Source organism: Mirounga angustirostris, unplaced genomic scaffold, assembly GCF_029215605.1.
Source record: "Mirounga angustirostris isolate CCGP_5_RB_7025 unplaced genomic scaffold, mMirAng1.0.hap1 SCAF_7, whole genome shotgun sequence".
NCBI classification, from domain to species: domain Eukaryota; kingdom Metazoa; phylum Chordata; class Mammalia; order Carnivora; family Phocidae; genus Mirounga; species Mirounga angustirostris.
Window position 1 is genome coordinate 112,935,780 of NW_026991715.1, and position 25,801 is coordinate 112,961,580.

Consider the following 25,801-nt stretch of genomic DNA (forward strand, 5'->3'; position numbering starts at 1 on the left):
GCTTGAGAAACACTGGTCTCCACTAGACAGGAGACAAAGAACTCTGAAGAGGTGCTGAGATTGAAATGAAATCGATGTTTCAAAGTACCTAGAACAGTGCGTGTCACGTAAGAAAAACCCAATAAATGTTCACGATTCTCGCCAGTATTTATTGTGCACATACTATGTCCGGGCCCTCTGCTAAGATTTTTTATACACCTTATCTCATCTAATCTTGCACCCATTTTATGAGGAAAGTACCGTTATTATTACAAATAAGGAAACTGAGGCTTACAGAGGTTGGTTTAATTGCCCCATGCCAATCCGCTGGTAATTGACAGAGGCAGGATTTTAACCTCTGTCTGGCTTCAAAGCCCGACCTCCAGATGCAATGCAGCAGTGACCCCGTCCTTGCAATGTGGTGCAGAGAAAGGACAGAAAGTTGGAATTAACCAGCACCTGCAGCCTTAATTAGCTCTGGGCTGATGGATGGTGTCCTTGTGTGCAGGGCCATGATGATGACCGCCTGTGATCTCTCGGCCATCACCAAGCCCTGGGAGGTGCAGAGTAAGGTATGGAGCCCTCCTGACCTGAGAGGAGGGGAGTCCCGGCATCATGACAGCAGCCGATGTGGCTTGGACTCCCAGTTCCAGAAGCAGCCCACCTTCGCCTCATCCGCCAAGACACGGAAGCCACTTTAGTGCCTCTCCAGTGATGACGACAAAGGGGGCGGCGAGGCAGGGGTGGGGGTTAAGTTTCGCTGAGCTGGAAACCTAGGAAGGGTGGGAGCAGGGGTAGGAGGATCTGGGCTGGGGCTTGACTTTGTCGGCGGGGGGCGGGATCTGCCTACTGCAGGTAGCTCTGCTGGTTGCCGCCGAATTCTGGGAACAAGGTGACCTTGAGCGCAGTGTACTGCAACAGAACCCCATCGTGAGTAGGGGTTGGGGGGGACGTCAGCCCGATGTTGAGTGTGTATGCTCTTATCCTGATAGACAGATGTTCCCCCTGACATAGGCATGTGTGATCTTACCGTAGAGATGACCTTTTCCTAATGCACTGGTTCTCAAAGTATGGTCCCCAGACCACCATCAACCTCATTACTTGGGAACACATTAGAGATGAGAATTCACAGGCCCCATCCTAGACCCACCTAAGCAGCAACTCTGGAAGTGGGCTCGGCAAATGTGTGCCGTCCTAAATCATAAGCCCTCCTCAAGTTTGGGTACGTATCCTTGACTCCCTCAGCTAAGTAGAGATGGACAAGGGGACCCCAAAACAGATTTCCTCCCGGTTCCAACAGTCTAGGAGGCCACCTCCCCAGGCCCTGTGTTAACAGTACAGAGCGTACAAGGGGAAGACCTTGGCAAGCTGAGCACCCATCAACACTGAAAGTAGGCTTGGCTAGGACAGTCACTGCGACGAAGAGCCCAGTGAGAGGTTCACTAAGGCCTTGAGCAAGGGCAGGGCTGGGAAGCAGAGGCAGGGTAGGAGGGAGCGACATTGTGAGGACAGAGCCACTGATGGAGATGGGGATGGGTGAAGCCTGGGGCAGTGCTGAGGATGCGGGGGCACCCACGTGAGGCTTGGGCAGGGCCGAAGGGAGAGCACAGGCAGTGGGGGGGGGTGTGAGCCAAGTGCAACTGAGCAGGGAGCGTCCCGACCTGAGTAGCATTGGGCCATGGATTTGGATCTCTCTTCTTTCTTCTCTGCATTTTAACACGTAGAGGGTCTAGTGAATGAACTCCAGAGACCCATCAGCCAGGTTCAACCACCACCACTAGAGACAGCCATTCTTGTTTTATCTATCCCTCCACCCTCAGGCATTTTCTTATCTTTTGGTTGAAGTATTTTAAAGTAAATTCCAGATGTTATCATTTTTTCCATAAAGACTTTAGTGCGGGTCTCTAAGAGATAAGAAAAACACGTGGGGCGCGCAGGCACGCACACACCCCAATACCATTGTGACGCTCACAAAATTAGAAATAATGCTGTATTATCATCTAATCTCTGTTCATTTTCCCTGATTGAGTGAGAAAAATAGTTAGGTTTGATTTTTTCGAATCAGGATCCAGTCACAGACCACACTCCCTCTGGTTGTCCTGTCTCTTGAGTCTCTTTCAAGACAGAGCAGATTTTCTCCTTGTTTTTGTTTTTTTCTTTTTATTTGCCATGTGTTTGCTTGTTGAAGACCGTGGGTCTTCTGTTGTGTAGTTTCCCACAGTCTGGACTGGGTTGATTGCACTCTCATGGTGTTATTTAATATGTTCCTTTATCCCCCTATTTCCTGCAAACCGCTAGTCAGATCTGGAAACTTGATGAGTTCAGGTTTAGTTGGGTTTTTTGTTTTGTTTTGTTTTGAACAAGAAAGCTTCCTAGGTAGGGTGGGTCCCTTTTAATGCATCATGCCAGGAGGAGCCCAGTACAGTTAACCTTTTCTCCTCCATGACAGCCCATGATGGACAGAAACAAGGCGGATGAACTCCCCAAGCTTCAGGTCGGCTTCATTGACTTTGTTTGCACCTTTGTCTACAAGGTAGGTCCTTGGCTTTCTCAGGCCAACGAGGTGTCTTTGTTAAACCCAGGAATTCCCAAACACCATCAGGAATCATAAACCCTGGCAAGTGACCGGTGGGTGTTTACAAAGAGCTTCTCATCTGCATTGGCATTTGGTCCTCAGTCCAGCCCGATGGGGTCCTGAGTGATTATCTACCCAGGCCAGAGCCTGGAGCTTCACCCACTCTACTTGCTCAACGCCATAGGGACAGATGACTACATGTGGTTTCAGACAGGAAAGGGGGAGGCGTATCAGACACACACCCTCCTAACTTCCCTTGCTGGTGGAAATGTGATAGGTCAAGGTAAACCAGTTGTCAAAAGATCGTCTGGAATTTCTTTGAGCTCTTGCTTGGAGAAAACCCACTGAAAACTCACTACTCCCAACTCCGTGTGATTTGTGCCACCATCTACCTCCCGTTTGTTATTTTTATTTTGGTCATGTGTAACCTGAGGAGGCAGAGGCCAGACATAAGAAATGACAGGGCCAGCATCGCCGGAGTCAGCCCTGAGCCAGGACTAGAGCCAGGGCACCTGATCCCTAGTCCCAGGCTCTGCTGTGCTGGGGAGGACAAGTGCTTCTCTGTTATACCTTGGCTAACTGGGGTCCTCAGAGCAACAGGGCAGTGTAACCGTGCTCCCCACTATCATCAGCAAGATTATGAAACCAGGTAGGCGAGGCTGAACGCCCTGCATGCGCTATCACAGCCCTGTGAGGTAGGTACAGTAGTGTCCTGACTTTATGGCTGACGCTGAGCTCTGTAGGTCACCGCCCCACGGTTACACAGCTTGTGGCATAGCTGGATCCAAACCCAGGAGCTCTGAGCACAGCTGGCTCTGGCTGGAACTCCGCAGTGGGCCCTGGATTTGCCGTTCTCACCTTGAGCCAATCAACTCCATCAACCTGCATCTTGATTTCCTCCCCTGAAAATCTAGGAGGGAGGCATCCTGTTTTCCCACCTCCCAGGAGTTTCTGGAGATCAAAGGCGAGAAAGCGCTTCATAAACTCTCACGTGCTATGCTCCAAGGCATTATTTTTATTCTTGGAGTTAAGGGGCCTTAAGAATCCCCTTCACAAACCCCAGTTTCTCTCAGCAAGTGTTTCCTGGTGTCTTTATGCCCCAGACCCTGTGCTGCGCCAGGGCCACCTCTGTGAACAAGGCGCCGCTGTCCCTGCCCTCTCCAAGGCCACAGCCCCTGGGGGACACAGGCAAAGGGAGTCATTACGATGAAGTGAGAGGTGGAAGAGAGGCTTTGCAAGCTTCTAGTAGAGGACTCTACTTACCCAGAGGGTTCAAAATAGTCAAGGGGCGAGGGCAGCAGTCCTGGAGGGGTTCGGAAGCTGTGTGAAGAAGTTTGCACTTCGTCCTGAAGGACAAGGGGCTGCCACAGGAGGGTTTTAAGCAAGAGAGGGATGGATGGGCTCTTGCTGACTGCAGGCCCCACAGCATCGGCACGCAGACCACTGGGGGACGGGAAGCCCGCCACCCCAGGCAGCTTGTTCCTGTGGTGGGCGTGCTCAGCCCAGCCTCTCCCCTGCACTGGACCCTGGGGTGTGGCCCCTGTGCCAGAGGCTCTCTCTCTTCCAGGAATTCTCCCGCTTCCACGAGGAGATCACTCCCATGCTGGATGGGATCACCAACAACCGCAAGGAGTGGAAGACGCTCGCCGATGAATACGATGCTAAGATGAAGACCCTGGAGGAGGAGAAGCAAAAGCAAAAGGCAGCCAAGCAAGGTGTGTGGACACACGGAGCACTCACAGCGTGCCTGGCCTGGTCTCAGAGCTCCCAGCCGTGTGGTCCCACGCAGGCCTCCCCAGCCCGTTAGTGCCCTCATTCTGCACACGGCGGCGTGCTGAGGCTCACTGAGAGGAAGTACTGTGGCCAAGGCACAGTCAGTGGAAGAGCCTCGTTCCCAGGACTGAGCCTCCCAGTTAGGATTCCCGACTGTCCGCCAGCCGATGCAGGACAGATTCCAATTCCAAGGCTGGGCACATAGGGCCCTACGCAGGGGCCAAGGAGCAAACCTAGAATTACAGGCTGAAGGAATTTGAGGGGCTGTGTTTCTGGCCTTCTGTCTGGTGTTTGAATGCTCGCGATACCATTGTGAGCCTTTGCTTGCACACTACCAGTGACGGGGGGCTCACTACCGTACATGACATCCTCTTTCAGTACCACTATTAGAAGGCTCTTCCCTGAGCTGCGGTTCTCCTTGTTGAAATGTCCACCTAGCGGCCATAGTCCCGCCTTCAGGAATCAGATGCGATTTGTTTGCTCCAGCTCTTCCCGATTCACAGCACACTCTCCCTCCCTCGGGTCATCTCTTTTGCGGGCTGTGTGAGCCCAGTTCCCTCACAGTCCAGACCCCACTCAGACTGGATTTTTAAATCCACCTCTGCACACCTGCCCCTCTACCCGTGTTCTTATCATGGACCCCGTCATGGCTCCAGCTCGGCTCTGGCATCACGGGGAGATTCTAAACCAGTGGCTGCAAACGTGGGGCTACCGTTTGTATTTCACAAGGGCTGCTTTTTGCAAAGCTCCAGGAGGTGTCCCGTGCATGATACTCACCAAAGATTTGGGTTTTTTCATTTTTTGTTTTTGGTTTTTTTTTTAAGATTTACTTATTTTATTTTAAAGAGAGGGAGAGAGAGAGTGCAAGCAGGGGGAGGGGCAGAGGGAAAGGGGGTGAGAGAATCCCAAGCAGACTCCTCGCTGAGCGTGGAGCCCAATGTGGGGCTCAATCTCATGTTCCTGAGATCACGACCTGAGCCCTATACCAAGAGTCAGAGGCTTAACCGACTGCGCTACCCAGGCGCCCCTAGTCATCATAGCTTTGTATGGTTATTACAGTTTTCCAGAAATGGCAGTAAAGTGTCCTGAGGAAGATGAATCTTTTTCTAATTTGCAAATTGTCTTTGGGGCTAGTGGCAGGTCTGTGCAAACGTGTAGCCTGCAGATATGTTTTGTTTGGCCTGCATTCTCTTTATGTGAATTTGCTGTCCATGTTTTAAAATTGGGATATTTCAGATTTTAAAAATCCAGATCTCCAGCATTTCTTTTTTCAAAGGTCAGAATTCGGGATGCTTGGGTGGCTCAGTCAGTTAAGTGTCTGCTTTTAGCTCAGGTCATGATCCTAGGGTCCGGGGATCGAGCCCCACCACATCAGGTTCCCCACTTAGCAGGGAGTCTTCTTCTCCCTCTGCCTGCTGCTTCCCCTGCTTGTGTTCTCTCTCTCTGACAAACAAATAACATTTAAATAAATAAATAAAATAAAAGATCAGTATTCAGCCACATCAGTCTGCATTTTTATAGGACAACAGTGAGCTGGAGCTGAGTGGCTTTCACCTTTTAACTGCCCCCTTTAGACAGGACAGGGGATCTCTCCAGTTTGCCCCAGTCTCCACCACTCCCTGTTGTCTCTCAGACAGTGGTGACAAGTGCTGGTTGCCATTTATCATCATGATTGTGCCACTCTTTTCCTTATTCTTATCCTATTTCCCATTCTTGGTTTCTCTTGGCTTGCCTTCTACATGTGTGATTATCTGTCAGCCGTGGAAAGCCCCTGAGTTTGCAACTCTTGATCTAAACTGGGGCAAAGGGGAAGTGCATGGTAGCCTCCTCTCACCTAGTGGGTCCTCTTTCTGTCTGATTGCAGGAGCAGCAGGAAATCAGCCGGGGGGCAGCTCCGGCCAAGCAGGGGGCGCCCCTGCATCCAAGTCCTGTTGCATCCAGTAATGCTGACCAGCATCCGCTGAACGGAATGGCACCACCCTTCGTGGAAAGAGACTACCCAAGCCAGCAGAAAACCAAAAGCCTGCCTGAGAAGTAAAAGAGTAATAGGATTTGAAAGCTGAAAGAGAGTTTAGCTTACATCCTATCTAGTGGTGTTCAAACATTTTTTGTTTTGAGTATTTTACTGAGCTAAAACCAACATTCTAGCTTGCATAGATATCAATTAAACATTTCATTAAGGCCAGATTCACCTGCTTGCTTAGAATCATTTTTGTTCTTATACTTTCATTGTTTGTTTTCTTTTAACAATTGTCAAGCATCCTCAAAAGTAGAGAATTGTACAACGAATCCCTCCCTCCTTCCTCATCACCCAGATTCCAATATCAAGATTTTGCCACATTTGCTCATCCATCCTTTTACATTTCTTTTGCATTTTTTTCTCTTAGCTGAAGTATTTTCTTTATTAAATTGATGGTCTTTTTTCTTTTTTTTAAAAGTGTATTTATTGATTGAAGTAATCTCTACACCCAACATGGGGCTCGAACTCACAACCCCGAGATCAAGAGTTGTATGCTCTTCCCCAAAGGAGCCACCCAGGCTCTTTAGCTGAAGTATTTACAAGCACCTTTCAGACATACCATTTCACTCCTCCATTACACGTCTTTAAAAACATCTGGGTGTTTTCTAATATAACCACATTATTATCACATGCAGCAAATGAACACCTCACATCCAGTTGTGGTAGAGGCCGTGATGAGCTGCACAGACACTTTCCTGAAGAGTAAAGGACCTGCTGTCCCTGCTGCTCTCAGTGCTGTCCCACAGACATGACCTCAGCTGCAAGGAGACACTTTGTCCAAGGTCACGCCCTTTCCCAGGATGGCCTACACACAACGATGGACCCATGCCTGTTAAGGCGCAGCCACCTTGGCCCCTCATGGGACAACTCCAAAGGGCCCTTCTAGCTCCAGGATTCCTGCTGGGATCACCAAGGCTGCCACTGGAGCTCCATCACAGCTCAGCTTCTCCCTCTGCCCATTCCTACTCCCTTCCCTTCCGCAGGTGTTGGTCCTATGGGCATTCCTTAATAAGCACCTTGCAGACCAAGACCACTGCAGAGGCTGCCTTCTGGGGAGCCCAGCTGCCTTCTGGGGAGCCCAGCCTATCCTTTGTCGCCTTGCCCCCAATGTTGCAAAAGTGTCCTAATTAGTTGGTTTGCTTGACTCTGATCCAAAGGAGTTTCACACTTTAACTGTTATGTCTCTTAAGCCTCTTTTAATCTACAAAAGCGCTCCTTCCACTTTTTCCTTTGCCAATGACTTGTTGCAGAAACACTGTCAGTTGTCCCATAGTCTGAATTTACCTGTTCGCCTCATGCTCCGCTGTCCCTGGTTCTCAAGGTGGACGATAGCTCTAGAACTTCTCTTCCTCCCAGAGAGAATGTATTAAAGCAGCGGCTAACGTATTAAAGCATTTGCTTGGAGGAGGGAACCAGAGGGTTTCTCCAAACTCTGTGTAAACCAGGGATCTCCTCCAACCTCCCTTTTTACATAAATGAGGAATGAAGGCCAGTGAAGGCATGAGCTGAGCCAAGTTCGTGGCACTGTTCCCTCGCTTCCCTCCAGATGCCCCGAGTCGCAGAGAACAGAGCACATGGCCCTGTGACTGCCATAGCGGATCACTCCTGGCTCCTGGCGCAGGAGCCTTGCCCACGTTCGCAGGTCGGGATGTCACTAGGGAGCTGGGTCTGGAACCCTCATCTTTTAACTCTCCCGAAATTGACACCCTCAGAGCGTTTCAACAGCGACATGTCCCCAAGCACGCCACATTTAGTGGTTAAGTGGCAGGGTAAAGAGGAGAGGTGTCACTCAGGAACATACAGATGCTGGTCCTGGCTCCATTCCTTGGGCAGGTTGCCTCTGCTCTCCCCAGTCCTCAGCCTTCCCCATCTGTCACATGAGAGTCCCAGTCCCCGCCATGCCTCTCACAGGGCTATGGTTAGCACCAATGAGACGGTGCATGAGGATAGCAGCTTCTGTTGATTAACACCTCCTATGATGTCCTAGGTACTGTTCACGACCTAATTTCACCCTCACGACCCTACGGGTTAGAAACTATCACTTAGCCTCATTTATCACATGAGGATGAGACTCAGAGAGGTTAAGAAACCTGCCCGAGGACACCCAGCTGGTAAGTGGTGGAGTCAAGACTCAAAGCCAAACAGCCTGGCACCAGACTCCTGGCTTGTAACCATTTTCCCTGCACCATACTGCTTCTGAGAATCAGCCTTTTTAGAACATAAGGGACCTCTGAGTTCATCTAAGCAGATCATTTTGTTTCATACTCGGGGAAACCAGGGGCCGAAGGGGTGGCTTGTGCAAGTTTGCACAATACAGAAGTGGCAGAGTTGGGTCTCAAACACAGGTCTTGAGCCTCTACATCTCCCACACCATTGAGTGCATCTTTGAAGGGATTTCTGTGACTCCATGGCTTGGCTGCCTCCCTAGCTGTGTCATCAGGCCATGGATAGGATCCATTCACTCGTCCATTCAGGAATTCCTGAGCAATTGGGCTGGGCACCCTGCCATGAATAGAGAAGCAGCCCTGCTTTCCTGGACTTTACCATCAAGCAAGGGGGCGACAGATACTGAGTGATCAGTCCCATGGATAACCTCGCTAAAGACCAACTCAAGTCACAGTACCCCGCTGCACAGCGGAAACATCCCCATTCATCTGTACAGGAAATATCATGATGGGCTTCTCTCCAACTGCAGAAATCCAAACCGTTTCCAGACTGCGAAAATAAATCATCTGAAAACGAGAGCTAGTTTACATAGGAAATCAACAACTTGGAAATAGCTTGCACAGAACATAAAATAGAACGGCTTATTTTACTTGTTCTCGTGGATCTATGATTTTCTTCACCAATGTTTCCACCCTCTGGGGGCACATGGGGAATCCATGGGGCTCTTGCACTCCAACTGCACCTAGAAAATAAAGCTAAAGCAGCTTTAAGGCAAAATACAGGCTAAATCCGTGAGAGCTTGAAACCAAGGAAATGACACACATGTCCAAGACAGAGAGTCATGTCTTCACTGCTCCCGCTGCAGCTAAGTGAGCAAAGGAAAACCGTTCAAAGTCACCCACATGCAGCACACAGCTCAAGTCTGCTCTTCAGATCCTCTGGCCAGAAACGGTTTTTTCTGTGTGTCTGTGGGTTTTTTTTTTTGGACCAGAAACTGTTTTGCAGTTGTCAGTTGGTGTTTTTGCTTAAAAACATGTCAAAATATCGCTTTCCGCATGTTTATTTAGTGTGCTCGTGTGAAAAAGGAGCTGTAGCCAGACAAAGAAGTCCTTGTGCAGAAAGCGGGAGAACTTTCGAAAAGTCATGGCGAAAAGCTGGTCACGGAATGGCTGTTGGGGGAGGCTGAGTGTGACTGGTTCACGATCACCGTCGCCATGCAATGTGACAATGTGACAGCTTAGAGGGCTGGGGGTGGGGCGGCTGCGGGGCCCACCTTGACCAGGCTCTTCTCCGGGAAAGTGACCCCGAAACCAGAATCCTTTTCCCACTTAGCAGGCGGGGTGTCCCTCACAGCAAGCACGCCGACAAATAAAGTCACACCTAGATGGGGCTGTGGGTGGTATTTTCTTTTTTAATCTCCATAGTGTATTTGTTAAGTTTATGTATAAGCAGATCACTTCACTATTTACAGTACATGAGCATAGAGATTCTACAGTTTTTGTGATGTAAACAATAACCCCACAGTGGGAGTCTGAGGAAAGAAGCCAGTTCTGAAGTATTTACAGACGTTAAAATAGAACTTTATACTCACAGAATAATAATACATAGAGCAATTTGGTTAAATTACCTATGAAACTATAGAATCTGACAATGTACAAATACAGGAAAACGGTTTCTCATTTAGAAGGTAAGACAGATAAATCACACCGGAAATAAAATAGGGACGATGACAACCACAATAATTAAAAGCAAAGAAGGTGTCTTCCTTGCCTCTTACAGATAAAGTATTTATATAAATAAGGACACAACCCAACAAAATGGAAAAAATATATAAAAATCCTCTACCAATTAAAAAAAATAGCAAAACTAAAAACTCGATTCTCAATCATTAGCAGTGTCCTTTAAAAAATTAAAATTTAGCTTTTCTATTATAAATAACAAAGCAGATGTGTCCCTCTGTGTAGGTGAAATTCTTGCACCTTTCTCAAGAAATGCATCAATGTAAGTCCACACGCACAAACACAGGCGTGCGCGGGCACACACACACACACACACACAGCCTTGCGCTCACGCACCCCAGGCTGTAGTTACCTTGTTGAGCTTCCCAATAGATAATGCCCCCTACAGTAGTACCCCTGGGGATGCCCAAACCTGACAAGTTCAGCCACTCCCTGGTTTGACCCTGTCACAGAGCCGGGGACAGCCCCGGCTCCCTATTGCTCAGAATTCTCTAGGCTGCATGGTCACACCAAGAGAAAAGGATTTGAGTCCAAGATTTGGAAACGCTGGAAGGGACCATAGGGACCCCCTCGCCCAGTCGATTAAGGCTAGCCACAGACACCGTCTCTTTAGAAACCTGGGGTTGGGGAGAGGGATCTTGTGTCGGTTTCACCCTCTGCAGCCGCCTCTGGAGGAAGCAGACCCTCCAAGCCAATATTAACACCGTGGCACGAGGAGGTGGGGGTGAATTTCCAGAGCAGACTGCACGGAGCCAGACTTCTGGACGGTCATCTTCCCCAGAGACCATCTGGAAATGCGGGTGGTCCGCCTCCCTGTCCCACTGACCGCCCTGACCACACACCCCTTGAGATCGCCAACCTGTTTCCGTCGGAATCAGAACACCCCTCAAGGAACAAAGTTGGGAATTGTTTATGACTTTTTATTCCTAACACAAAAACACTTGACAAGAATTTTTAAATACAAAATACAAAAACAAACCAAAAGACCTGTTTGGCTATTCAGTGGACCATACCAAAGGCCACGGCCAGGCCCCCCCAGCACCCCCCCCCCCCACCGCTCCCGAATCCTCACACCCAACCTCTTTGCTCGCCCCGAGGGTACAGTGCGGGCCACCTTGCAGAGGTTCACTTAACAAGGTCAGCAGCTGGGCTGCTGGTATTGCAGTTAGAGTAAACCCCTCCCGGGCACCTGGACACAGGGTCCACTCCTGTCTCCTCTGCCCAAAGAATAACTATAGTGTGCTTCTCAGTCTACTAAGTGGTTGCTTCTGGAGTCTTCTGACTGGTGTTACACTGGGTTCTAAACACATAGACAGTTCACTCAGGCCGTTACATTTAATTCCCCGAATTGGTGTTGGACAGCAAGGTGGCCGAAAGGATTTATTTGCCTTCCATCCGGGTAGCTGGTGGATACAGTCTTTGGCCACTAGAGGGCGACCAGACGTTGATAAGGCAAAGGGCCGAGGTGGAAGCTGACCAATCCCTTCACAAGTCAGCCGTGAGCAAGGCTGGCCAAGTGGGAAAGGAGGCTCTGTTAGGCTTCCTTGCAGGATCCTTTGACAAAACATACAGCACAGAGGGGGTTTAACCATAGAAACACGTCTTTGAGGTGTTGCTCTGCCCAGGGACGGACCACCTACAAAACCATATTCTCCAAGCCTCCGGTTCGGGGACGTGGATTTCTGTGCGGCTTCCGGTATGCAAGGTATCGGAAGAACCGGAATATCTGAAAACCTGTCCCCCAAGACCTCGAAGCCTCAGCCACCACTGCTGGATTATTAAAGAAACAAAAAGCAAAAGCTGCCCTAAACACATGCAGTGTGATCAATGCCTCCCGTTGCCCCAGAGGTTTTACAATCACTTGAAGGAAATGTGTGAAAAGTGCCTAAGTTAAGCTGTTTTGAAAAAAACAAAAAACAAAAACAAGTGTATTGCTAGTATCGTCTGAGAGCAAGAGAGAAACAGCCAAGCGGTCACAACGGTCGGATTAAAAGCTGCTCGGTGGGGACAATGACAAGGCTAATGTGAGATTCGAGACCGCCACCTAGCCAAGCTGGGGTCGAACTTCTCACCATCCCCGTGAGAAACTATGGCTTTGATCTGTCCCGGGGAGCTGGCCTCATATAAGGGAACTGGGCCAGGACCAGGTGGGTTTGAATCCACTGCTGGTTGGTGGCCCTGCAGAGATCTCTCACCCGGGACTCGAGCTGGGCGCAGCCAGAGGGTGAGATTGGTTTCACAGGTGAGTGACCGATTCCCGATGCTCCCGGGTGGGAACCTGAGCCTAACAGGGTCGAAAGGGACCTTGGTGCTCATTCTGTCCAATGCTCTCCTTCATTAGTGAAGGGAACAGAGAGGCCCCAGATCACACAGCAAGTGAGAAACATCAGGCTTCTCACTGAGATGGCTTATAGTTGGGTGACTTGCTCTGTAAACCCATTTCCGACAGTTTTAGCTTTTCAAACATACGTAAAAAGAGGCACCAAGATCTAAACTCACTGTTCCCTTTCTCTAGGGCCTCCAACAAAAGGGCCAGCAAAGGGCTGGCCCTAGGATCGGCTCTGCCACTATTTAGGAAGGGAATCTCGATCCCCCCCCCGCCGACCAGCCCCCCTCCCGACTCCAGCCCAATCCCTAGGAGAGTCCCTCACACAGCCGGAGACCCACATTTGCCAGCGTAGAAACATGGAGCCAGGCTGAAGTGTTGTGGTTTTCTCAAAGTGCTTTTATTGGTTCAGTGCGAAGGCAGGCTCTGTCTACTTCCTGATATCCTGCAGCCGGCTCCCGGGGGTCCTCCCCCCACCCAGCCAAGGGCATTTCTGTAGGTTTCCCAGCCCCCGAGCTCTCCCTCCATTTACCCTGTACCTCCGGACTCTGCGCACAGCCCTGGAGCCCACCTCTGTGGGCAAATACCCCCCGGGACCTGGCGGCCAGCTTAAACACTGCACCAACTCCTGCCTCGGTGGGAAGGGACGAGGGGGTCCCTCTTCTTTGGCCAACGAAACCATGAGGTTCACCGTATTTGCTACTGTACATCCCATTTCCTCCCTTAGTCCTATCTGAGGGTAACTGACACCTCTCAGACGGTAAGAAAAAGACTGCAGTTTTGATGTCAGGGAGTCAGATCAACCCGCCGTCCGGGGCTGGTTCTGCTTTGCGGCTGGGACGGCCCCTCTCTCAAGCTGAAGGCTCAGCTGTGATTTCAGCGCAGCCCAAGGCCTGGGGTGAGGTTCTCCCCTGTCCCTGCAGAAGGACCACATGCCAACCCTCTCCCTGCCGCCGCCTCCCACCACTCGCTCGGTGGCCTGGGCGGGCATGCTGCAGACGCCTAGAAGAAGCCACTCTCAAAACTTGCCCCAGCACAGGCTCTATGCAATGCCAGCCTTCTTAGTGCGTCTCTCCCCACACCAGGACTTGGGTACTGAGTGTCTGCAGCTCAGAGCTCTCCTCCCTTCTTCCTCCTGCCCCCAAGCCCTGCCTCGCCCCCCCCCCCGCCCCCCAACACGGTCAGCACGCCACACTGCAAGGCCCCGCTGCAGATGTGGACACCTGCTCGGTGGCTCTTTGACTCAACACTTGGAAGCAAGGTGTGATGGGCTACGCGGGGGCGGGTGGGGGCCTTCTCTGCACTCCATCCACTCATGTTCTTTACCTCTTTGATGCATTTTCCTTCGGTAACCAGAACCCCCAAGACTGAGGATTCTGATTCAGCCTGGTACCGACTGAGGAAGGAGATGAAGAATTCCACTTAGCGGTTGGACCGGACATTTCTGGAAACGCCAGCCCGGCACACAGACAGACAGCACAACGTGCCCGGCGTGGGCGGCCGTCAAGAGAGTCTACTGCCAGCTTTTAGGGCATCACACGTAAACATCGTCCAGAGCACACACTGGGACAGAGCTACAATGACATGGTCGCTAGCAGCAGCTGCTCCCTCTGGGTTACTCCTCAATGTGGTGGGCGAGGGACCAAGGTGGACTAGCTTCCCTGGAGAGACCGTGGAGTCTCCTCGGTTAGTGATACACAGCACCGAATGAGTCTTCCGGATAGAGGTTGTCTGCAGGCTCGGTCAGTGTTCCACCTTGTAGCCTGTTAGGGATGGGATGGCAAGCAGAAACTGCTTGGTGCTCTTCGCCAGCAGTCCCCCCACAGCCAGCCCTGACCTTAGGCACGGGACCTCCCAGCGCCATGCTCGCATCTCTGCTCTGCTCAACGGGCGGTATCTGAGGACCTTCGAGTGTCCTGCAGCCATGGGAAGTGATGGGCAGCCTCAGCTGCCCCAGGAAGAGGGGAGGGGGAGACTGGTCTTCCACTAAAAATCTGCCTTTCTTTACCCTCCTGGACCACCTGCCCAGGGGAGGATCTCTGACCTAGGGCAAACCAAGGAAGAAACAAGTAGGAGGGGCTTAGAGAACCTCTAGTCCAACTCCTTCTGGAGCAGAGGAGAGGGGGAGGGATTCTGTGACTTCGCAAGGTCACAGAGCTCTTGGTGGAGCCAAAACTCAACAGCTCTCCAGACTCTGAATCTCAAGTTCCTTCCTACTGGTTTCCACAGGATGAACCCTAAGTGTACTCCTTGGTGCAAATCAGGACTTAGGGGAGGCAGCAGACAGATTTAAATTCTATTCTATTGCATTCCACAACCATTTATTGTGTGCCTACTGTGTGCTAGGCAGTGAACAGCTGTAAAAGGAATTTACAATGTTCAGGTCTGTGCTGTGGAAAAGTCCTTTTTTGTGGTTCATCCTCATAAACCCCACCTCCCTCAAACATTTTATGTCCGCTATTCCGCTTGCTCCCCCCCAAACCCAAGTGGGGGTTGTGTGTCACAGTATTGGGAGTCCTGTGCCAATGAATGGCTTTAGGGGAATTTTCTCTCATAGACCAGGACATGATAGACAGGGATGGGCCAGCATGAAACCCAGCCACCATTTGGGTCTATATGATGGAAACCTTTCAAAGATCAGACCAGGATGTCAGATGGTTTAGTTAAACTCTGATCCATTAGTAATAGCTGCCCAGAGCACTGTGTTGAGAATTCTAAAAGAACTCACAAGCTCAAAGAACATGAGTGCTGTGGTCGATTAGTTATGTCTGCCACTGGCCAAGGATGTGGCAATAGTGGTACATGAGCCATGTATTTGCCATCTTGAGCTAGAGACCACCTTTGCAGAAGAGCTGGCAGGGACCTTAGGGTCCCTACTTCTTGCCTACTTCTCCCCCTCAGTCCATTTCACAGAAAAGGAAGTTGGGGCCCAGGGAGGTAGAAGGAAGTGACTTGATACGCAGGAGCTCAAATTCCCTATTCCTTCTAAAGCCCGCTTCCTCCAGCCTTCTTCTCCGTGGGCTTGGAGTATGCTCACCTCCCAGGACAAGCCCATGGGATACCTACTCAGGTATCTGATCAGCTTAAAAATAATAATAATGATCAAATACCAATTCTCAAAGTTCTAAGCCTGGCAGGAGCAATAGATTAAATTAGCTTGTTGAGTTTACTGAGTTAATTTCAAAAGTTTTTAAAGCAAGCAGGACTTTTTCTCTTTCTTTTCTTCTTAATACAAAAATTTCCCAAGGAACCCTGACATACGAATGAGATGAAGTTGGAGGTAACGAGCTCATACCCTGCCTGGCCATGCTTTCCCTCACGAATGGCCCCCCAAGGCACCTGCAGAACATCTAAGCTGGACATGGTTTTGACATCACTCAAGAACATAAAATTTAAAGTAAAGCCCAATTAGAATGTTGTCTAAGTTGGAAAGGACCTTGGAGATTGTCTTCTCCACCCCCGGCCCCCACATGCCCCTCCTGCTTCCCCTGCCTCAAGACAAGCTGGTAGGAGGAGAATGGGTTGGTGGCTGGCCCCGGAAGGATGACTGCTCCCAGATCACCTGCCTGTGCCACTCCAGGTATGTCACTGAGGTTCTGATGGCATGTCCACATGTATAGGCAAACCACAGAACCCTCTGGATCAAGACGCATGCCCGAGCCTAAACTTGCCTAATGCTGGCGAGCCAGCTTTCGACTTAACCCTCCAAGTAAGCCCAGAGGCCTCTAGCCTGTGGCCCAACGTAGCTGGCCTCACCTCTACCGGCCCCTGGAACTGTGCATCTTTACCCCAGCTATTGCAAGAGCATGGGACCAGGAATCAGGAGGCCTGGGCTGGGTCACTGCTCCGCCCCGTCACTGGCCATGGGACCTCGGGCAAGTCACATCCCCTCTTGGGGCACTGCCCACCTCGCCTGGGAAAACAAGAATCAGGCGGCTCACCCCACCTTCCTTACAGGCTCTGCCAGGATCCGAGCACTCCAGGCCAGGTCCAAGCTCCGAGCACCGGCTGGCACCAGGTGAGGGTTCCAACTGGAACTGGACCCATACGTGCTCAGTGAGAGACAGGGCAGAGCTTGGCAGGCGAGTCCCAGAAGCCTTTCTCCACTGCTCTGACTTGTGGCTGCAGCCCGCGCTCCCCTGGGGACCAACCCGCCAGCCACCCAGCACCTCTAGGGCGCCCTGGCCCAGGGAGCACGGCAACTCAGTGGCAAACACCTCACGACAGTGCATAGTTAAAAACTCAAGGAAGCGATACAATAATCCCAGGCACAGTACGTCTGAGCCATAAATACATTATTTGAAGGATATACTTTGTTTTTCTTCAATTAAAAACGAGTGTATAATCCTGATTCTATTCACGAGTAACAATTTCATCATCACATACTACGGACGAGAACTGTTATGGTGCACACGGCTGCACGTCTACGAGGGGAGCCGGGCAGGGAGCGAGGGGACGGGGGCTGGCCCAGCACCGGGAGGCGCGCCCAGGGCCGCCCGCCGGAAGCGAGGACGCTATGGTGGCAGTGGGACATCAACACCATGGAAACTCACAGACGGAAGCAGCTTTGTTCAATGTAAACATTGATTATTTTTTTTTAAAAGGACAGCAGTTTCAAGTCTCTCTCTCTCTCTCTCTCACGTGTGTTCTCTCACGCGCTCGTGCTCTCGCCTTCTTGTATACTTAATTTCTTTGAAAACGTAAACATATTGGAAGGGCCTTGTCTGAGGTATTGAGGTATTCCTCGAAGGTTAAGGCTGTTATCAATGCAGGCTCTGCTGGGCCTCCTTCAGTAAGCTGTCAAAATCCATGGCTTCGTACTTGTTTTTCACTGACGCAGGAAGGGCCTCTTCTGAATTGGAATCTGGGCAGGGGGTGGAGGAGTCAAGGAGAGGGGAAGGCGGTGAGCAACTCAGAAAGGCCGGACCATCAGGAAACCTGCCACCAGGGTCAGCCCCGTGGAGCGCGTGTGGCCCAAGGCCTCAGAGAGCACTAGACAGCAAGCATTACCTCTGCCCCGTCGTCAAGGGCTTGGGGCTGCCCTGTTTCCAGAACACGGTGGCCCCAACTAGCGTGCCCCACAGCTCCTTTCTAGCTCCGATATCCTACAAAGCTGTCTCCCTAAGAGCTTCTTGCCCACTGGTAAACCACTGCTGACGTCACCTAAGGTGGCCAACAAAGCTAGGATGCCCCGTGGACGGGCAGCCAGGCGAAACACGGCCTGGCCAGGAACCCTCCTGCGTGTCCTCACCCTCGGACCCGCGCTACGGAGACAGGTCAGAGTCTCCTCTATAGATCCCTCTCTCCTAAACGGTACGTCTTTGTCCTTCTTCACTAACTCGTCCCCCAGTGGCGAGGGCGTGCTGACAGTATTATTTCGCTGCGGCCCATTGACAGACAAGGCTGCCTGCTGCCTGTTGGTTGGGGCCACGATGGAATGCCCCCGAAAAGCAGCAGGGCAGCCACTGGCCCCCGAGAGGTAAAAGAGACAGTTAATCATGGTTCTGCCAACTGGCTATGAACACAAGACTGGACCTTCCAAGAGGCCACAGGGGCCTCGAATCTCTCTCTTGGTACCAGTCTTGAGACAGGACAAGACGGACCGGAGACCAAAAGAGAAACAAGATGGCAGCCTCCAGGCTGCGAAGTTTGACCAGCAGGCACGTTAGAGCTTTAGGGCGAGAGCTGGGTCAGAGCGGGCTTTAGGTCTCACTGGAGTGTGGCGGGGCCTTGTGCACTCACCATAGTCAGTGTGTCTGGGCCAGCAGAGGTGCTGGAGTCCTCCATAGCTCAGCTGGAAGGAGGGTTCGTTGCGTTTCCGCAGGGCAGCGCCATTCCTCAGAGACAGGGCAGCATGCTCCGAACACCGGTAGGTGATGAAGCCGTACTTCTCGCCTCTGTGGGGAGAGGTCAGGGGGAGCACGTTACTGAGCCAGCTTGGTCGACACTCTCAGACCACCCATGATGAGATAATGAGCGGAGAGCCACACTGATTCAGTAACCATGTCGCATGGCCCCCCAAATACAGATGATGGCCATCGCTAGGCCGGCCTCTACTGTGTAATAATAGTAAGAGCAGGTGATTTCACAGAACGTCTGCCACGTGCCTCTACTTGCTCCCCATCAGGGATGAGGAAACCGGCTCTGCGGAGCTCAGAATTTGCCCCAAAGGCAAGTGGTAGGGCAGGGTATTCAAACTCAGGCCTCCCAGCAAGAAAGCTTATTTGCCACACCTCTACCCCCACTCTAGCCCTCCTGCCTCCTTCGAAGCCAGCCTCGGCCACCACTTCCTTGGCTGCTAATGTGGCCTCCCCCTTCCCTAATATAGCTGGTGTTCTGTACACATCTCGTCCTTTGTGGTAGACAACACTGTGTCTGCCTGCTCAGCATCCACTCCCCTTCCTCTGACAACGGTGCCGTGTGTTCGCAGCGACCCGTCCAAGGATGCGCCTGCTGCCCAAAGCAGAAACCCAAAGAATCTGTCCCAGCTCTTGGCTGGAACTGTGAGGGAGACCCCTCCTTTCCCCGGTAGGAGGTAGGTAAGCTTAGAGCTGGAGGCAGCCACTTTGCCGTCGGAGGGCAGCCTGCACGAGAAGGATGTGAGGCGAGGGGCTCCTAAAGCCAGTTCTTCCCTCAGCTCTTCAGCTCTACAAATAGCAAGAAAAAGAATCCTGGCTGCTAGTCCCTCTGCTATGTAGAATCCTCAGGGCAGAGACACGGTGGAGTCCCCCTACCGCTCAGGACGGGCTTACCAACACCAGGCGCCTAATTAACACTCAGCTGAATCACATTTCCTGACTCCTCTCTGAGCCAGGCCAAAGTCGGCCCCCTCCACCTCTCAAAACGTCCAGGACTGCTCGCTTTGTTTTTGCATGCTCTTTCCATTTGATGTCCTGAATACTGCACAGAACTTAAAAAACAGTTTGCTTGTGTAATGACTTTTTTGTTTTAATTGTGGTAAAAAACACAAAACATAAAATGTACCATCTTTAGAACAAGTTCAGTAGTGTGTTCAGTATATTCACGCTGCTGGGAACGGATCTCCACTCTCTCTGCTGCTTGCTGTTTCCTGGCATTGGACTACTCCAGATAACTCATGTAATGGAATCATACAATCTTTGTCCTTCTGAGACTGCTGATTTCATAGAGCATAATGAGGTTATGATTATCAAGGTCCATCCATGCTTGAGACATGTGACAGGATTTCCTTCCTTTCTAAGGCTGAGTAATATTCCACTGTATGCAGAGACTGCATTTTGTTTATCTGTTCATGAGTCAACGGACACTTGGGTTGTTTCCACTTCTTGGTTATTATGAATAAAGCTCCTATACACATGGGCGTGCAAGTATCTCTTCGAGATCTTGCTTTCGATTCTTTTAAGTATATACCCAGCAGCGGATTGCTGGATCACACGGTAATTCTCTATTTCATTTTTTGAAGCGCGTCCATACCGGTTTCCATGGTGGCTGCCCCAGTTTGCATTCCCACCAACGTGCACGAGGGTTCTGATTTCTCCACACCCTTGTCAACACTTGGGATGTTCTGTAGCCACCTTAATGGGTATGAAGTGTGTAATGATTCCTATATAGAAACTATTTTCTCAATGAAGCTTTTAAAAATGATCGTTAAATTAGAATTTAAAAACCTCAATAACCTAGTTGGCAAATACAATGGGAGATACTTTAGAATTATCTCGAAACTGACAGTTTTGACATCTAAGTTGTGCATTTACACACAACCCATTCTTCTTGCAGATCCCCTGACAGATGAACACTGCTTCCCCAGGTGAGGGAGGAAAAACCAAGACACCCAGCAGAATAAAAGGTCTGAAGCTGGCTGGTCCAGTGGAATGGAGGGATGTGAGTAGCGGGGGTCTTGCAGGTCAGCGGCGTTCCAGTACAAGTGTGCAGTTAAGCCCCTGGGGGTTGTCTGCTGCCCTGTACCAGCCCCAAGGTAGAGAACCTGAAGCGGACATGTGGGCTGCAGATTCAGCTCTGCTACTAACTAGCTGATCACTTAACTGGTCTGAGCTCTCCCGAAAGGGAGAGCGCTAGAATGAGCGCAGAGGCCACAGGCATGCCCGAAGGCTGAAGAGAACGCACAGGAATTGCCTGGCACTTAGCAAACCACCAGCTTACTGCTAGGCCGCACAACTGTTACTGGACCTTCTCTGGGGCCTGGCTCTCCAGGTCCAGGCTGCGGGTTTCATCAGATTTGTTCTGCACATCTCGGGCATCTTCTGTGTGGCCAGGCGCGGACTGGGACCTCTGCCCCTCCCCGCTCCCCTCTTCTGCAATAGCTTGACCTGACTCACCTCCTGCTTCTCGTCAGCACCTGGCACTCCACAATCTCACCAAACACTTCGAAGCGCCGCTTCAGCTCTCGGGAGCTCATGTCACTGGAGAGATTTCGAACATACACCACACGGCCTTCGCCCTGCTCAAGAAGGGAAACACAGAAAGACCCAGTCACTGCCTGGCTTCCTGGGACCCCCTTGATGGTGGGCTCCTGTGGAGTCCTCGTCCTCAGCCCATGACACCTGGCTGAGTGGGTGACACCAGCTGGGGCTGGAGTCAGAGAGGACGATGACGATCCCTATCCCAGAAGACCTGCCTTGTTGCCGGAGGGGCCGCCGAGAGTCGGATGGGGAATGGTTCCCAAAGGAAGCAACTGCTCGCTTGAAGGAAAGGAGCCGAGAAGGGACAGAGACGAGAGAAGGGTTCATCATTAATGTAACTGCCTACTTCCACAGCTGTGTTCTGAGCCTGGGACTTTTTCTGGTCGTGGGGGAGGTTGTGGTAGAAAGGCAAGTTGCCAAGATGGTAATGGGCAAGGATGGGGAGCCAGGTCATTGTGGGGGTCACGGTGGGCTGGGAGGAGGGCAAAGGGATGCAGGCCATGGGGCTCGGAGCCACCATCATCCCCAGCTGTGCCAGGCCAGCATGGAGACACTGTGACTTAAGAGGTCACATCAGGTGAGCTGGGTCCCTCGAACAGCCCAGCAGAGGGAGGGGTGGGGAGAAACCCAGGCTGGAATGTCTCCTCCTCTCCTCTCCAATCTGTGACTGGATCCAGTTCAAGGCCCTGCTGCTGGAAGAGCTATTTTGACCCGCTGGGTCAACTCCAGCTGCGTTCCTGGAAACCTGTGCTCCAGTGGGTCAAACGACAGGTTCTGGTTTGGACAGGCTTTCTCTGGGAACAGGTTCAGGCCAGTGATTCTGGAGCCGTTCCATTCTCATCTCACAGAGGACAGGGAGGGAAGGTCGGCCCAGGGGCCACGGTAGGCCTCCACTGCCAATCGCAGGGGAACGGGGTTCTGCTCAGTGAAGGAACGCCCTCCCCCAGGCTCCTGGCGGCTCCTTCAACTGGTAAGGTTCTTTGCTGCTTTGGCCCCACGGTCCTCCTGAAACTGCCTGGTGGCCCCTTTCATCCATCAGCATCTAGCTCCTTGCCGATGTCCTTCCCAGACCGCCCTATGAACACATCCTCCCCGACAGTCAACACACGACTGTTGATTTCGGAGACTTTAGCCTGCCATGATTACTGCCACCGTGCCCCTCCCCACCTCTGATTACAGTGATTATTCCTTGTTTATGAGTCTGCTGCCCTTCTCCCCCTTCTGCCCCAGCCACAGGAATTGGGGGGAACCTTGTCAGTCTCGCTCATGCCAAACACGTCACAACCGCTGAATGGCCACACATGCATTCCAGAAAGACGCTCCAGGCACAGCCCGTGCTGGTCAGGACCTGCTTGCTGACAGCTGTGCACCTCTGGGTGTGCACACCTCATGGACCCACCCCGCCGTCCCTGCCCCGGAGCACCCGTCACGGGGGAAAGCAATCAAGCTCAAGTCTGTCTGCGCCCCGTCTTACTTTCCCTTCCCTTCCTTCCAGTGACGTGGAGGGGCTGGTTCCAGCTCTCCTCTGCAGCTTCCTGGCACAGCCTGGGCCCAGAGACTAACTCTGGGGGAGGATGAGGGAGGTCAGTGGGAAGCAGGGAGCAGGCTCTCCTGATCCCTTAGCCCTGATCAAGCTGGGGGACCCTTAGGAAGGACAAGGCCCAACTCCCTTATGTATGGATGAGTAAACTGAGGCTCAGGGAAGCTGGGAGACCTGCCCAAGGTCACACAGAAGGTGGCAGCAGGGCTGCTCTGTGGCCTGGTTGGCCCAGCTCTGCTCCCCGCTGCCCCCCCCCCACCACACACACACACACACAGCCTGCCCTCTTGGCCCTGTCGAGCCTCCAATGCTCAGCCCTAAAATCACCACCGGCTCCGTGCCTCACAGCCAGTCCCTAGGCCACACTTTGCACGATGCCACCTCTGGTGCCCTTTGGGGACCCTGGTGCTTTCTGAAGTCAGAGAAATGGAATTATCTTCTGCAGGCCACAGCCAGCCTCAAAGGGCTTCAGGTCTAGGAAGTCCTGGCACGTCCTGATGCCCCTGCTCTTCCCCACTCACTCCGGGCTCCGGGGCCCCAGATCACTTACAATGGCCTTTTCCCGCCGCTTCCTGGCATGCCGGACGCTTGGCGTTCCGTCTGAACACGGCCCTCTGCTCTCACATCTGTCAGTGAACAAGCAAAGCAGAGGCACTCACTCTCAGGAGGGACCACGGCAGGGTGGGCGGGTGCAGCTGCCCCAGGAAGCAAGGGACGCTTCTTTCGAACTCGCTCACAAGGGCGCCTGCAGAAGCCCAGCTTCGCCCCCAGCAGCGACAGCCCGGGACTGCGTGCGGGTCTGCACCATCGGACACATGGCTCTGGCCACAGCTTCTGGGACTGGATTGCTGGGAATCACCGTGTCGCTAATCAGCGCCTTTTTATGCCATGAGGGCTCTTTCGCTTCATTACTGCATTTGATCTGATGGGGGAAAAGCAACCTATGAGGTCTTACGTTTCCCCATTTTCCAAAGGAAAACCCCAAGGCTCAGGTTCAGTATGGGATCTGCCTAAAGCTAGAACGTGGGGTAGCCAGAGCTAGAAGGAGAGCTGCTCATCCTAGACCCACTGCTCTCTAGCGCTTGGTGCCCAGCCAAGAGGTGAGCCCGGCGGTCACAGCCCCCACGGCCAGTCCGGCTATGAGGCTCTTCAGCCCGGGCGCGCAGTCCCAGGACCCTCCTGGGCATCACATGCCCGCATCCTCTCGCCTGGCCTCCTCCAGGGAGCCAGATGCTAGAGTGGAAGGAGCGTGGCATGCGCGGCTGGCGGGGAGTCCTGGCTCTGCCCGTTCCATCTGTGTCCTCGGGAAATTCAGCGCATAGGATAAGCACATCGGCTCTCTGGTCAGACGGCCTGCGTTTGAATCCTGGCCCTACCACCTCCCTGCTGGGTGACCTTGGGCTAGTTATTTACATCCCCCTAGTTCCAGTTCTTCGACTATAAGACAGGGAGAACTGACTGTACAGCCTCCTTGGCCATTTGTGAGGCGCAAATTAGAAAATGCTGAGCTCAAGACCTGCTCAATAATTGCTTGCTTGCTTTTCTGTTGCACCTCTTAAGAGCCTCAGCAACCTCATCTATAAAATGGGGATAAGAAGCAGATGTGCCCTCCAAGTGCATCTGTGAAGCTAAATAGGGTCACAGAAGGGGATATGACTTGCAAACTTTAAAGTGCTATAAATGCGTTCTGGGTAGTTCAGTCATCTAAGCGTCCGACTCTTGACTTTGGCTCAGGTCATGATCTCAGAGTCACAAGATTGAACCCCGAGTAAGGCTCTGCACTGGGCATGGAGCCTGCTTGGGAATCTCTCTCACCCTCTGCCCTGCCCTCTCTCTCTCCAATAAAAAAATAAAAATAAAAATTGAAAAATAAATAAATAAATAAAGTGCTATAAATAACAGTATCATCATCCCTTTGCAACAGATTGGCAGTTTCCCACCTGAAGAGCTGAGAGTGACCAGAAGGTACTGTGGGGTTTGTTATTTTTAAACCAGCTCAAAACACTTGTGGACCGGGGCGCCTGGGTGGCTCAGTCATTAAGCGTCTGCCTTCGGCTCAGGTCATGATCCCAGGGTCCTGGGATCGAGCCCCGCATCGGGCTCCCTGCTCGGCGGGAAGCCTGCTTCTCCCTCTCCCACTCCCCCTGCCTGTGTTCCCTCTCTTGCTGTGTCTCTGTCAAATAAATAAATAAAATCTTTAAAAAAAAAAAAACAAAAAAACAAAACACTTGTGGACCAATGTTTGGTATTGGAAGCATGGGTGAAAAAATGTGGGTTTGGAGAAGACGGATGACCAGTTTACCAGATTTACCAGGCGCCAAGTTCTGTCAGCTGAGCAAGAATTGAATTAACCACTTAATTTTCTCTAGGGAGCAGAAAAAGCCAGCCCTGAACTTGGCCCAAAAGCAAGAAGAGGAATAGGAGAATCCATGGGAGTTTCTAGAGGAGGAAAAGGAGAATCCATGGAGTTTCTAGAGGAGGAAAAGGAGAATCCATGGAGTTTCTAGAGGAGGAAAAGGAGAATCCATGGGAGTTTCTAGAGAGGCTCCCAACTCTCTGCAGGCAAGTGCATGAATGCAGGCCTTCCCCCAACAGCCCTGAACTGGTCAGGAGGGAATGGAGGCCAGGAAGCTCCAGTTCCAGCCTTGGGGGTTGTATTTCTAAAAGAAAAGAGCCTTAGTAGCTTCTGAGCTACGAAATGTTGCAGAGGAAACTGCCTAATGCGCATACCAGGAGACTGGAGCCGGAAAGAGGGCTCAGAGAGGTCCGACCAATCATCCTGGCTTATTACGTAGAAGGGCTTTTAGAGAAATCGAGAAGGAACTCATTTTGAGTAACAGGTAATGCAGGGCTTCTTAACCTTAGTGTCTCGAGTCTACAAACCCCCTAAAAGTGAATGCCCAGTTAGAGGTCCATGTACATTTTAAGGGGAAGAGGAGTGTTTGCTTTAATCAGATTTTCAAACAGATAAGAGCTACTGGTATAGATATATAAAGCGGAGTTTTTCTAAGAAAAGATATTTTTCTATTACCTGAATTCTGGGTCTCAGAGTCTGGCACTCTGGAGACATCATCATCACTGGGAACTAGTTAGAAATGCAGATTCTCCACCACCACCCCCAGACGCACAGACTCAGACGCTGGGCGGGTGGGGTCCAGTCATCACAGGGTAACGAGCGCCACGTGGCCGGGGCCCGGCTCCAGACCCGAGAGCACCATCTAGTGGTCATTCACGTGCATCTCAGGCAGAGGGTTTGGGACCTGCACTGACCCTCCTCAGGCCTC

General features: G+C 51.7%; 2 protein-coding genes across 5 annotated transcripts in view; one reads left to right on the plus strand and one right to left on the minus strand.

The window, feature by feature from the left end:
• The window catches only part of PDE6A (phosphodiesterase 6A), a 57,207-nt gene extending 50,452 nt beyond the window's left edge, over positions 1-6,755 (plus strand). Inside the window, exons 18-22 of the mRNA XM_045887797.2 lie at positions 488-551; positions 835-909; positions 2,429-2,512; positions 4,122-4,269; positions 6,192-6,755. Of these exons, the coding sequence (XP_045743753.1) occupies positions 488-551; positions 835-909; positions 2,429-2,512; positions 4,122-4,269; positions 6,192-6,271 (451 nt within the window). The 3' untranslated portion in view covers positions 6,272-6,755. The remainder of the gene's footprint in view (positions 1-487; positions 552-834; positions 910-2,428; positions 2,513-4,121; positions 4,270-6,191) is intronic.
• A 3,149-nt stretch (positions 6,756-9,904) lies between these two features.
• Positions 9,905-25,801, minus strand: part of PPARGC1B (PPARG coactivator 1 beta) — a 111,670-nt gene continuing 95,773 nt past the window's right edge. The window contains exons 9-12 of one of the 4 annotated variants that reach the window (XM_064596679.1): positions 23,068-23,143; positions 20,894-21,018; positions 18,321-18,475; positions 9,905-14,341 (exon numbers count right to left, since the gene is read on the minus strand). In XM_064596679.1, the coding sequence (XP_064452749.1) occupies positions 14,322-14,341; positions 18,321-18,475; positions 20,894-21,018; positions 23,068-23,143 (376 nt within the window). In that variant the 3' untranslated portion in view covers positions 9,905-14,321. Of the gene's footprint in view, positions 17,443-18,320; positions 18,476-20,893; positions 21,019-23,067; positions 23,144-25,801 lie in introns of those variants that run through there. The other 3 variants (XM_054513964.2, XM_045902969.3, XR_006795553.3) reach the window with 3 other exon arrangements.